At 42.1% G+C, this 14,100-nt stretch overlaps 1 protein-coding gene and 1 long non-coding RNA gene across 5 annotated transcripts in view; one reads left to right on the forward strand and one right to left on the reverse strand.

The window, feature by feature from the left end:
• Nucleotides 1–14,100, forward strand: part of LOC309691595 — a 72,562-nt gene that overhangs the window by 47,162 nt on the left and 11,300 nt on the right. The window contains exons 2-4 of one of the 4 annotated variants that reach the window (XR_014272061.1): nucleotides 115–172; nucleotides 4,262–4,349; nucleotides 11,963–11,976. This is a non-coding gene — a long non-coding RNA (uncharacterized lncRNA). Of the gene's footprint in view, nucleotides 1–114; nucleotides 936–4,261; nucleotides 4,350–9,308; nucleotides 10,491–11,962; nucleotides 11,977–14,100 lie in introns of those variants that run through there. The other 3 variants (XR_014272062.1, XR_014272060.1, XR_014272059.1) reach the window with 3 other exon arrangements.
• tnfsf11 (TNF superfamily member 11) lies at nucleotides 4,556–13,609 on the reverse strand. The gene is made up of 4 exons (XM_082509375.1): nucleotides 13,053–13,609; nucleotides 10,497–10,532; nucleotides 7,123–7,246; nucleotides 4,556–6,372 (listed from the first exon to the last, which is right to left on the reverse strand). Exons 1-4 carry the CDS (start codon nucleotides 13,254–13,256, stop codon nucleotides 5,939–5,941), a joined length of 798 nt encoding a protein of 265 aa, XP_082365501.1. The 5' UTR covers nucleotides 13,257–13,609; the 3' UTR covers nucleotides 4,556–5,938.

Genomic DNA, 14,100 nt, shown 5'->3' on the forward strand with positions numbered 1-14,100 from the left:
ACCCTGGTGGAGGACTGTTCCTCGCTGGATTGTTATACTTACCTCTGTTAGTGTAGCAAATTTCTTTGTGTTTCCTGTTTCTCTCCTAACAGCTGTCTCCATCTCCCTGTACAGATCTACCTGGGTCCTTGCCTGTTTCCCTTGGACCTGACCTGGATGAGCGTGAGTGAGAGTGAGTCACTGCATGGGATCGGATTGAGTGTGTTTGTGTCACTCTGGTACAAAGAGGAGTGTGAGCCTGTTATCCCCTGCCCTGGACCCCTTTTTTGGAACCCCTGGAGCCCTCATCCCTTGATCACTGTATATATATATATATACATAACTCACGTGGTGTTGTAAATAAATGCCCCTTTGATTGCATAGCTCTGAATCCTGCCTAATCCAATGTGACACATACACTGTATGGTTGAGAAGGTGCACTAAGTTGTCATGTAGTGCTAGCGAGTGCTAGGCATTAAACAATTTAGATAATAGAATTTAACTCATCATAACTGAAGCACAAAATTCTTTGGCAGTCTGTAGCACACAGTAAGTCATGGTCTTTGTCAAATAGTCCATTAAAAATGCTCTGAAAGGCATTACGAGCGCAAAAATAGCAGAAAAGAGGCTCAGCCGTAAGTGGCCTTTTGAGAAACTGCAGTTTAACTTTGCACTTCGGCATTGGCTTCATTGTATTAGCGCACAGAAAAGGTTTGGTATATTTTCTGCAGTGTTGTGCCATGCATGTCTCTCCATTCATTTTTGCAGTGTAGATGCAAGAGTGCTTTAGTGCTTTTTCTTGGCTTACATACTGACTGCATTGCAATTGTCCATGCTCCAGTGGGAAAAGCAGAGATACTGCTCATCGTGGCACTCTGGACTGAGCCATTACTGAAGTCATCATGTTGTGAATCTGTGCACATGTAGAGTAAACGTATGAATTGTATTACATTTGTGTTTGGGGGGAAAAATCTTTCTAAGTTTGGTTTTTGATTAAATTTAACATGTAATCCTTTACTTGCAGTTTTGATGTCGCCATAGGTCTGTTGGAAGCTCTCTCCCCTTTCGTTTAGTTAGGACCTTCAAAATGACTGCCAAATAGTGAAACCAAAATGGCTCCCATCTTGCATGACCTGCTTCTTGAAGGACCTTAGCCGTATAACACATTTCCCTTATTTTGAGCTTGCTAAGGCATTAATAAGGCATTCGTTTTGGGGGTTCAAATTTTAGATTTGCTCTCCATGGTTCTGAAAAATTGTCAAAAACGATTATTAACAAGCTCACTGGAGTCTCAGTTATAGCCAAAGTGGGATTACCTTTGAGAGTCTCCATAGAAAATTGCAAAATTTAGCATTTGGTACAGGGGAGAAAAGAAAGAAGGATAGAGAGGACTCATGGACTTCATCTCTTTGTTCTGACATTGTACTTGGGCAATCGGTACAATGCCGATCACAATCACAGTCGCCCCCTGAGCCACGGTCGGTTGGGAAGCTCATCTGTAATGGTTATGAAGGTAACAGGAAGGTTGCCGGTTCGATCCCCGGGCTCTCTGTCCTGGTCGTTGTGTCCTTGGGCAAGACACTTTACCCTACCGCCTACTGGTGATGGCCAGAGGGGCCGATGGCGCGATATGGCAGCCTCGCTTCTGTCAGTCTGCCCCAGGGCAGCTGTGGCTACAACTGTAGCTTGCCTCCACCAGTGTGTGAATGAATAGTGGAATTGTAAAGCGCTTTGGGTGCCTTGAAAAGCGCTATATAAATGCAATCCATTATTACTTGGACCAGCTGACCCATTACAATGCCCTTTAGACCTTTTGACTTTTTAATTTATTATGGGGTTCCCTTTAATTGAAGACCCCTCAAAGGTCTGCTGACCTACACAGAGACATAGACAGTCTGGCACACACAGACACACATACTTTGCCGACAGCTTAAGCAGGAGATGACAGGCCTGGTTACAGTAATAACCCTTCCAGCTATCTCACGCCCATGCGTCTGCAGTATAGCCTGTAAATCTCACTCTGTTATTGTTTTAATAACACTAATGTTAGTATTAGCCAAGCTGTAAAAACGTCAGACATCAAAAGCCTGAAACATCTGAGCTATATTGGGGTGAAGACAAAGGGCGAGGGCCCAGCTTGTGAAAATAGCTGACTGTGCTGACTCAGCAAAGGTGTGTGTGTGTGTGTGTGTGTGTGTTGTGTGTGTGTGTGTGTGTGTGTGTGTGTTGTGTGTTGTGTGTGTGTGTGTGTATGCGTGCATGTGTATGCGTGCATGAAGCAGGAAGGGCAGTAGTAGGCACAAATTTGTATACTGATAGTGCAATTGTGTAAGTGCGTGGATAGTTCAGTGCATGTAAGAGAGCCAAGCGACCTGCACAGAACAAAGCCCTGCAGCTGCTCGGTAAAAACGGACTTCTCAGAGCTCCATTTCCTCCAAACCACAAAGCCTCATAAAACTAGGCAGCCATACTTAGCTAATGGCATTAACTTCAGTACCGATGCCTCTGGTGCTGCTTATTGGGGGAAAACACCCTGATATATTTTCCAGCACATGACTTTGTTTTTCTGAATCAACAGCTCCACCTCTTCTCTGAACCATGGGGAAATAATAACTCTGAAATCACGTCTGATGGAGATGCATCGTAAAACGGCAGAAGATGGAAATAAAATCCACTTTGTGTTTGCTGGAGCTCATCTGCGACACACTGTCATGGAATATGTGAAAACCTGTTGGCAGCAGGGGTGTGGCTAGGGTCTGGGCTGGCACCACCACTGTCTGAAATTTGATTTGAACCCAAGAGCCTCCGCAAACTTTTATTCACATGGGAACACATGGGGTCTGGATTCCCTTTCTGGGAAAAACAGCATTGTCATCTTCAGGGCATCATTGTAAATGTAACTATATAATGACAAATACTAAAACATTATGTCTGCATGCTCATATAACTAATGCAAGATGCTAGAAAATACATTTCTTAAGCTGTTAAGTTGAAATATGGACTCCCCCTTTGACTCACAGTGATGTCTAAGACATAGTTTTTTGTTTTTGTGTGTGTGTGTGTGTGTGTGGGGGGGGGTTTACCAACAACCACTCAGTACAATAAAACTCATGTACAGCTGGACAGCCTTGTATTTTGTTACTCTGTGGTTGAACCTAGTTTTGCCATATTGCTACATGGCAACCTAATGTGACTTTATGGAGGCAGGAGGCCTCACATCTATGAAAGTCCTTGTGATCTGATTCATTTTCAACACCCAGCCCTCATCCTGACTGGTTCTTGGCCCAGTGCCTCCCCATTTAAAAAATTCTATAAACACCCCTGACTGGCACCAGGGAAAATAGAAGAAAGCGATGCAGCTTGTGCCCTGTAGTGTACGTTGAAACCTATATGACATTAATATTGGTTGCTGTGGCCCCTTGCGTTTTAAAATATGTGAGTAATGAAATAAGTTCTCCACGTGTACCAAAAATGACCTATTTTATGAACCTCTGAGCGCAGCAGGCGAGACTTCTTTGTCAGCGTACATATATGGGTGTGTGTGCGCGCGCGCACGTGTGTGTATGTGTGCGTGGATGCATGCTCAGGGTGGGGGTCCAGTGAATGCCAGGCTATCCATAATGTTTACTGACACAACACATTTTAATGGTTTTAGCTAAGAGCCAAGAATTGAGAAATCAAGTCACATCAAAAGGGTGGCACACAGCGGAAGTCCATTGTTTACACTTATGGCTTCAGCTAAATCTGAGCACAGCTGAATTACTTTGTTGTTGCAAAACTTTGTACAAGTATTGTTTATTTGCATAAAACAGCTTTCTAAAAAAATAGCATTCCCATTTTTGCCTTTAAGATGTATTATTGTTCTGTGAACTTTCATTAAGGGAAATTCTATATTATACTTTCCGCAGTCAGAAATGAAATACGGCAATGCCAATCAAGTCAAAACTCAAAAACTAATTAGCTCCTCACCCACCTCAGCCAAGTATTTTTATTCCACCCCCAGATTTCATTTCAGACCCTCAGTAAGTAGTGTTTGAACAATGAGCTGAGAGTCGTGTGAGGTCCCAGCATGCAGAACAAACGTGTGAACCCCAGTCATTCTCTGGCCATATGCTGGTGAACACCCAAGATCACACAATAGAGGAATTGTTTGGCTTTGGGTCTAACATTAAGAGTTTCTCTTTCTCTTGCGTGCCGCAGGGCTTCATGGGAGACCCATTACAACGATGATCAAAACGACTCCTACATATTACATACAGGCTGTTTCTTGTTTATTTTGCAGGTCGTTTCGAGCCGGGTCTCCAAATATCTGCTGTGAGTTAGCAGTAGTGGGCGGTTTCTAGTGGGCCACTGTGACCGGGTGTGCAGAGGTAAAGGAACAACGTGACATCATTCTTTGGCAACAGCGGTGTTGAATTTTCCAAAGATTTTGGAGATGATCAAATTTCACATTGCAATCATATCACAGTCAGGGTGGCCTGTTCATCACCTTACAGCTTGAGGCAGCTAATCCTGTGAAGTTCAGCCACACCAAACAACAGCCTGGATCGGGTCTTTTCCAATACACTTGAAACAATTGTAAAAAAGTAGGTTTTTTTTATTAAAACATACACAAACATAAATAAAAAGAACACTGAATAGAAAAATCTAGCAGATGAAAACAGATGAAGGTCTTACAGGTGTGCTACAATCTTGTAGAAGAAACAATATAACCATATTGCTTTTGGCTAGGCAAGTACACACAGAATTGTCAAAAATCGAGATACATAAATATAGAATTTAAAAGGAAGCCCCTGTGTTTTAATAACAAAAAGCGTGCCTACTATTTCCTCTAAGTGCTGCTTAATGAATGTCATACAGACATAAAATATAAATGATTTTACAGCCGAAAGGTCACTTTAACAGTGGCCCGTCTCTGTACTTTTCTAGCTAATAAATAAATATTTAGTGCATATTCCCATTTACCTCACTAAGAGCCAAATGAAAAACAAACAAACAAAAAAAAAAAGTTAAGTTAAAGATGAACCAAACTCAACTTGGTCCGTCTAGTGAAAGAAGAGACAGGAGTCTATTCCTGTCATTCATGGTCAGACAGTCCTGCTATCTGCTTCACTTGCTGATCGTCATAAATGAAACAAACATGTCATTTATGACATTGTCATGTTGTAACCTTCAAATGACCACTTGGGGCGGAAAGATGGATAATAAATGTTTTTGGAGCAACAACCCCATGGCCCCAAGTCAAACTCATACTAAACCTAAATTTTAATTTTAATTTTTGGGTGAAATTACCTATTACTGTCACTATCCGCTAAAGTTGCTAAACTGCAAGGATGCTTCACTGCCTGCCTTGATCTGACTTCCAAAGACTTTCAAGAAAACACTTATACCAAGGCCTTATTTTTATCCTATGATAATCTGCTAAGTACAAGCAGATGCTCTATCAACTCCAATTCTCTCTTTGGACATTTTTCTCCAACAATCAGCACTGATAAATCCTTTCTTGCTGCACCTCCTCCCAACAAACTTACTTCCTTAGTTGCTCCCTTGTGAATCGTTTAATTAGTGCATAAACACATGTCAATCCTTAAGTCTAAATGTTGTAATCTAAACTGAATGTATTTAAATTCCCCAACACAAACCACAAAAAAGTCCAATAAAACTCAAGTGCTATTTTGGGTGAAGTAGAGAGTGCTAGTTCTGCTTTTTGGGAAAGGAAAAACAGAAAGTGGAAAGACAAGTTTGTTTTTTGAAAGGTGTTTACCTTTTGCATAAGTTTTTCCTCATAATAAGAGTCTAAAAAGGCTATCTGATGCAAAACAATGTGACACAAAAAACAAAACAATTTAAAAAAAACAAAAACAAAAAAAAAACTCTTTTGACAAATTAACATCACTAACAGTGGTTCTTTGGCATATCAAATGTTCAGTAGCATGTCCGCTCCCCATGTATTTAAGTTTCAGATACCCCACTTTATGGCCCCAAAATATGTCGCTTCTCCTGCCAGGTCCAGCATGAAGGCGTTGGACACATTGACAAACAAGGCATCTCCGACATCCAGCTGGACCCCTCGTCCCTGCTGGGCACAGTACATATTATAGGTTGTGCCGTTCCACCGCATAGTGCTGCCCATCTTGCTTAATACCACAGCCTTGCTGTTGTGTTTGATGCTCTCATGGCACAAGTACTGGAAGAGCTGGGTGTTTTTAACATCCACTGGGGGATTGTCGTCTGAAATTGGCCCTTTGAAATTGTAATAGCGAAAGCAAGTTTTGGCGTAAACGTAGTAGGAACCGGCTTCCCTCACCAGCAGTTTCCCCTTGTGGTAACCCATGTTATGGAGGTGCGCATGTGTATCATCCCATTCAATGGTGATGGCCGCCAGCTCACTCTCTGTGTGATGACAAAGAACAACAGAAAAACTGGATGAATTACTTCACCTTTAGAGAACTTTTGTTGTTTATCAAGAACATCCTTTCTATATTTGCAGTAATCTAGTTTAACTAACCTAGTTTCAAACTAAAGGTTCAGTAAATCAGGTCACAACATTAAAACTTAACCTCTCTATTGTAAAACTTATATTCGTTGCAACTCTGTTAAGCATTAACATTATAGCACCATCAAGAGACTCAACACTTAAAACAGGAAGTCATCTTTGTATCCCAATGCAAAGTAATTTCTAAAGGACGTTTAATGCTGTACTACTGAACAAGGGTAAAAAGTTATGAATTCAACCATAGCTGTAGCTATTTTTGTACAACTAAGATTTACACAGTTTACAATGAGTAGAAAGTAAAACATAATGGAAAAGTATGAGCAAGTCTCGCCACTCATGGGGCATCTTGGTAACGGCTTCAGAGAGTTATTTGAGAAGCCTCTGATGAGGCAGAGGACAAGTATATGCCATATAGTAGCAAGCTAATGTTTCATTTGTTGAGCACTTTGGTTAGTGTTTAAAAACAAATCATTTCATTTGGCGATTTTTTTTTAAACTGGATGATGCATACAATATGAATCATATATTATATATAATAGTTATATCAACCCATATGGGGCAAATAACATATTTCGTTTACATTTTATTTATTATAAATGTGAAACTGTAAAAAAAAAAAAAAAAAAGACATTTCGATTAAGACTCACTCTTTGAGAAATCCTGATCCGTTCTGATTGGTAGATGGGCTGAAGCCATGCCATCTTTATTCTTGCATCGTCCTTTTTTCTTTGGATCTTTCAGTGCATTCAGCATTGGCTCTGTCTGCACCTCCTGCAGAAAAAGTGGAAAAGCTGACATAACAAACTGACAGATTTACAGATCAAACATGAAAGTGTTCCTGAGCTTATCATCGTGAGGTTTTGAACTTAGCGACCTCTCATATAATCAGTCACAATTAACTTGCACCAGCATGGTTAGAACTAAGCAGGGCCTATTACATGATGCTATCAGTATACAGCCTCTCAGTCAATCTTCGGTCTGAAAGCGAGCCATGTGAGCTGAGCAAGGTTTCTTGTGATTGGCTGCCTCTAGTAAACAGAAAGTTAAAGGTGGGTGAGGATGAGTGCTTGTGATGACCGTATTAAGTGCATCCACTCTTGATGACATCATACAAAGCTAAGAGTAGAAAAAGATGACTGAAACAGAGCAGTCTGGAGCCTGAACTTTTGGCTAAGAGAGACTATTTGTACATACAATGACCTCACTATATGAAACTTTAGCCAAGTTTACTATAAACATTGACCACTGGAACAGTACACAGTATATATATATACATATATATATGACATATAATAAAGATCCGATTATAGGCCCACTATAAAGCTGTAATGTTTTTAAAAAGATTTTGACATTTTTTTACCCACAGCTTTATTCTGCTGTCTGTTTGAATAACTGCTTCTTTCCATGGAGCTGAGCATGTGTGTATACTTGAAGATGTGTGTGACCTCCTGGTGAGTGTAAACTTTCAGAAAGATTGTTCTTCTCAGGGATTTGGCAGCAATAGTGTCTGGACTGAATTCAGTCTCTGACTGCTGATTCTATTCAAGGCCGCGATGACGCCGCCATCCACTGTCTGAACCGGGCTGTCCTCAGGCAAGACAGAGCATATACAGTCAAGGAAAACATGGTTTCCAAGCAAGTAAACAGTTGCAAAGGAGCTGCCAACTCTCCTACACATCTGGCATGAAATTAAAATATCAGGTGTGAGTGTTGTTTTCTGACTGCTCTTACTCAAGACATCCCAGGGATAAGGTGGAATATATATATATATATAGATAAATAGATAGACATAGATATATATAGTGTTAGTGTGTAGTGTTATGCCACTATCACTTGTTTTTAAATTGAGTATTTATTCACATGCTCTGTGTAACAGATAGGGCTTTGCCGCAAAACACTGGGGTGAAGATTATTAAACTTTTTAAGCAGTTTCCTCTGATTGGAAGAATGCAGGTATAATGGCAGGATTATCTCACCTCAACTCTGAGCCAAGATTAAAAAAAAAAAAAATCTAATGAAAAGGAGAGTGTTGAAAGTTTTAAACATACCAGTTGTGAAACCACACATGAGCACAGTTGCACATTCCAAATAAACTCCAGTACAAAGCCAGTCTGGCAACGTCACACCTTTAACGCTCTAATATTGCTCTTAAGTATTTATTCACAGCCTAAGTCTAGACAAATTTGCACAGATCTCAAGCTAAGATTAGCAGTCTCTGTCCCCCAAAAACAATTTGCTGCACAAACATGTTTATAGTGCAGCGCCCTGGAATGAGACAGGGGTAAACAAGGCCTTGCCAAGGCTACAAAGCAATTGTGAATGCTCTCCCAGTTGGCCCTACATTGTGGGATCTATCTTGATTTGTGGTGAGACCAAGTCATACCTCTTTAACCATAGTGAAGAGATTATTTAAACAAAGTTAACAGCAGCTTGGCAGCTACCTGAGCGACACAGGGACCTAGAAGTAAAGTGTGCAGGATGGCAGCCACTCTGCACCAGGCTAAGCTGCTACACGATGAAGACGTGCTTAGAAAATATTCATGCAGCTAAGGCTGACTGGATTGCACATGCTTGGTCCTGCAACACAGTGAATGCAGGCTTCAGTTCAGCCTTTTAACAACACACCGCATCCATCCTTCCCCATGTCTATTATGTTGATGAGTGGTTTCTGTGATGCTACACTAGAACAAAAGTCCTCTCACTCAGAACTTGGCCACCAAAGCAGATTGTCTCTTTGTATTTCGTACTGCATCTGACTCCTAAAACAGATCTCTAAACATTCAGATCATGAGCTATGTCTGATTCATGGCACTGTGTTCTCACCACTCCCCAGATCTTACTGACCACAGGCCCAGCCCCAGTGCAGGCCAAGCCTGAACATCCTGTCTCACATCAAAAATGAGCCGATAGCTGTCCAGCTGAGGCCTGAGAGCACCAACTCTCTTCTATAGTCTGCAGGGATCACCAACAGTCTCGGTGCTGACCCCGACACAACACAGCACTGGCCATGAGGACCTGTCATCCTGACACCTCATAAAAACTCCCAGCATGTCTTCCTGTGCTACATGGGAAACAGCCACAGGGCTGACACAATGAACTCCTCAGTACAAGACAGGCTGGGTGGTTTGTGCAAGCACTCCGCCAGGGATATCAAACACAAATACATAATTTCAAAGGAAATTAAAACATTATGGGAACCCAGTGTTATTTTACTTCCTGGACTGTTTTTTTGCTATTGCTCTACTTTAAAAAAAAATGGGCGGCAACTTCTATAGAGGGATTAGAAAATATGACTTCAGCGATTAAGAATTTCCATTTTACAACTCCCTCGTGCTTCTCCCGATCATCGAACAAACACTCTGCGACCACTGACGCCAATGGGTGACTCAGTAATGGCCAATGCTGTAAACTACATTCTACATCGAAGATTAATCAAACTTGTGGGGGGAAAAAACCCCAAGAAGCTATTCAATGCTATATCAAAGGCAGAGAGGTGTTTTTCCTGCTGTGGTCTGACCTCTCTCCAGCCTGTGTGACCACCTAGGGTTTTTGTGCTTGCTTTACAGAAGCTGTGGTGTGCACTGAAAAACATACCCATGGGAAAATCATAACTCCTGTCACTGCAGAAATTGCACATGATTATCCTGTTTTCCAAGTGCTTTAGGCTCTTCTCTGTTAAAAAAAAAACAAAAAACATGTACTTCCCCCTTTGCAGTGACAAAAGGAAATACCTTGCAAGCGTTGGCGTATTCTTAAAGCAGATTACTTTTAGCCTCTGTGGCATTATCTCTAATTAGCAGCAGTGTAACTACTTCTTTCTTAAGCTTTACTTTAATGACAATTTCAGAGTTGATTGGAGGAAATCAAAATCTACAGATGATCAAGTCTGATTAACTAAGTGCATGTGTGCGTGTAGCATGTGTATAATGTTGCAGCAGGAGGGACGTGTGAAAATGCACAATATCTGAGTGGAATGTGTCAGAGGGCATGTTGCCTGGGGTCACCCAGGGGTCAGACTCACCTCCATGGGCCGATGTGGAGTTGTGGACAAATCTACCTGAAGAAAGAAACAAAAACGGTTATAGAGATTTTGTTTTGTTTTTAATGCAGTGATAACATCATATTTAATGAGCCGAATCTATCTCAAGAATGGTTCTCTGACAGGTCAAGATAGGAGAAATATCTCAGGCTCTACAGGCTGTCCTGTAAGATGAGATTAAGACTCACGCATACAGTACACATCAGTGTGTGTGTGTGTGTGTGTGTGTGTGTGTGTGTGTGTGTGTGTGTGTGTGTGTGTGTGTGTGTGTGTGTGTGTGTCTGCGAGAGTACAAGAGAGTGGGAGGCTATTTTCCGCATGTCATTCTGCATTCCACCGCAACAGGAGGGAAAAAAAAAGTCTGTTTTGTAACTTGAGCTTTGGCTCTCAGTTGCTGCTGTTCTGTTATCTGTGTGTAATAACAACCAATAGTCTCCCATGCACGCAAACACACTTTAACCTTCACATTCCAATCAGCTGTTTTAAATTAAAAATAGTCTCTTCAGCACATTCCTATCTCTGCATGACACTGTGCCGATCCCAGGTCTCCTCACCATCTCCAGGAAGTTTTACAGGTGTTGTGGTCAGATGATGGCCCAGCACCATACTGATGACTCACACAGACTGCTGCTATATGCATCTGTCATCGGAAAAAAGCCCTGACCAACCACAGGGCCTCTTGTGCTGCTGGGTACTTAAGACAGCCTTCCCCTCTTGTCATCTTCTCAGACAATTCCACACACTTTTATTGTACAGCTATGGAATTAAATCCATATCTGTATAATAAAAACCCTGCCTTTCTTTAGTGTTCCTTTATTGACAAGCCAAAAAATAATAATCAGGGGTGTCTCTAGAGAATGGAGGCATAGGGTGGCACTGGCCCCCTCTGGAAATATGATTGGCTCTCAAACTACCACTTTCAGTATTTTCATGCTATGCTACTTTATACTCCACTGTATCCCTGAGGTACCACCTTGTTTATTTTAAAACTTTAGTTACTTATTACTTATACTTTCCTCATCTCACTTGTAACCGGTCTTGGCAGATAGCCGCCCCTCCCTGATCCTGGTTCAGCAGGATGTTTCTTCCTGTTAAAAGGGAGTTTTTCCTTCCCACTGTCCTCCAGTGCTTGCTCATAGGGGATCATCTGATTGTTAGGATTTTCTCTGTATTACTTTAGGGTTTTTACCTTAGAATATAAAGTGCCTTAAGGCGACTGTTGTAATTCCACGCTATATAATTAAAACTGAACTGAATTATTATCTTATACAATTTCTCCAATAAATGTACAAATATATGTAGCTGTGTTGTTAGAGCTAAAGCTATCCAACAGTGCGAGTATTTTAAATCATTTCCAGCTGCAGCATTAAGATTATATAGACTTTGATGAACTGTATGATATTGCATAATTAGTACCTGCCATAATTTTTGTACCATTACTTTTATAGGATTACGATTTTATGAGCCCTGTAAAACGCCCCCGAAATTCACACATAAACAGGTGGAAGAGATGGGAAAAGGGAGAAAGGAGGAAGAGAGATGCTCGCCAGGTGAACTTAGTGCATCCTGACAGAGCAGAGATGCGGTCTGCCCTCTCGGCTTGTTCAAACACGACGATTATTCAACTCTAAAACCGCCATCAAGTAGAAAAAACAATTATTAATACTATTATTATTATTATTATTTCACATCATCGCAGACACGCAACCTACAAGATGCCACACACGCGTCTTCAAGGAATATGAGCGATCCCAGATCATATGTCACTGCGCTGTCACACATGGCAGCACGTCGGAACATCCACAGGGTCCTGCTTGAACTTTGCCATACTCCCCTGCCTCCACTGCGTTTCTGCTTATCCTCAAACGTTTACAGCTAATGTCACACACAGATTACAAATACAGCTCGCGGACGGCATGTAAACACGCTGCACGAAGAACTTCAGCGGCAGCAGCGGCAGCCTCAAGTGAAAACATCTGTATTTTGCAAACAAGACATCATGGAGACTGACATTTGGATTCGCAGCCGAGCCTCAGTTGCTGAGATGTTATCGTCTCAAAAACAGGTAATCTTCGTGGAAAGGAAAAAAAAATCTTTAAGGGGGGTTCGTGAGATGCTATCAGCGAGTCAGGGTGTTTCTGCAGCGAGGCAGCAGTTTAACTGCGTGCCGCCGAGGCGCAGCACCTTCAAAGGAACACCAAAGTGCACCAAAGCTTTGCGCGGAGAACAGCACAAGTGGCTGGATCTGAAAGCTGCTTCCCCCCCCTCTCTCTCTCTCTCTCTCTCTTTTTATCTTCACAGGTTGCTTTACATGTAGAGCTAGAAAGGTTATCTGACATTTTATAGGTATTGTAAAGTTGCGCAAACATCCCTGGACCCGGTCCTACCTCACTCACGGCCAGCAATTGTTGACAGTCTTTTAGAAGTAAATATTTACACACAAACCCCAAGTTTGAGTGAAGCTACACACACAATGAAAGCAGTATAGGAGCGAACTATGCAGTAGATCACACCACGCTGTTGCTCTGAGATTCTTACCTCTTGGAGATAACCTGTCAGGTGTAATAAGATCGCCACGCTGGAGGCCACCTGAAGCAATCCCATAACAGCGAGGGTCCCGAATAGGAGCGGCCGGTATGTGGGTTCCGAACTCTGCACCGGGTGGAAGCGGTGCTGCTGCCCCACCTCGATGTCGACGGTGTTCCGCAGGTAGCCTCTGTACTCGCTGTGGGTAGCTGCCATGCTGCGCGCTTTGTGTGTGTGCCGTTCAGCCCCGGGGCCAGGTCCCAGACTCAATGCAAGGAAGGAAACCGAGTTTGCAAGAGTCCCTATAATCAGCAGTGGGTGGGCTGAGAGAGCGCGTTTGCGTCTGCAGCCAATCAGAGGGATCCTCCGGTAGCCGGAGAGAAACAGACTCGAGCAGGACTGTCAACCGGATCGACCTGAGCGCATGACAGGTAAAGCGAGCCCTTTATGTCTGGCCCTTTGTGGAGACGCGTTAATGTGTGATCCTCCCCTTCCCGTCTACACCCCGTGAACATGAATTAGGCGCACAGCAGGGATGCAAAGAGGATGGGTTTAAAAAAGAAAAAAATCCAACCCATCAGTGATCAGTGGGCACTCCTGTTTTGTTTTTTAAAGAAAACCGAGAAAAAGATCAAATAAAATACAAACATATTCAGCCATACATTCATTCATTCATTAATTTTTGACATAAATACTAAAAAAAATGCTGCTTTGCTTAGAAAAAACTTGTCTTAGTGATTTTAAAAGTATTCAGATATGATCTTCCTCGTTTTTACACCGCTATGTTTCCACGTGTACTGGTTTACACAGTCACCTAAAAAGTGAAAGCTCTCTGGGTTGATCTCAAGGGGAGCCAAAGGTTCCCTGGGGGTAGCGACAGGAAATGCAACCGGCATAAAAATCTGTCCAAAACAAAACAGGCAAAGCTGCCTGCTGTGCCGACGCCTTCGGAATAAAAGGGAGAACCCGAGAATAGCTTTTAATGCAGAGTCTATTCTGACCTACTGGATATATAAGATGTTTCCTTATCCAGTAGAGGGAGGCTTCAATGTCTCACATC

Source organism: Aulonocara stuartgranti (genome assembly GCF_965226115.1).
Source record: "Aulonocara stuartgranti genome assembly, chromosome: 16".
In the NCBI taxonomy this organism is placed as follows: domain Eukaryota; kingdom Metazoa; phylum Chordata; class Actinopteri; order Cichliformes; family Cichlidae; genus Aulonocara; species Aulonocara stuartgranti.

What these genes read in the sequence shown, in the direction of transcription:
- tnfsf11 (XM_082509375.1), bottom strand. Translation starts at nt 13,256, where the DNA reads ATGGCAGCTACCCACAGCGAGTACAGAGGCTACCTGCGGAACACCGTC. An exon ending in TGACAGGTTATCTCCAAGAG is followed by an intron (nt 10,533 to 13,052) that starts GTAAGAATCTCA and finishes TTCTTTCTTCAG; the next exon opens with GTAGATTTGTCCACAACTCC. An exon ending in CTCCACATCGGCCCATGGAG is followed by an intron (nt 7,247 to 10,496) that starts GTGAGTCTGACC and finishes CTTTTTCTGCAG; the next exon opens with GAGGTGCAGACAGAGCCAAT.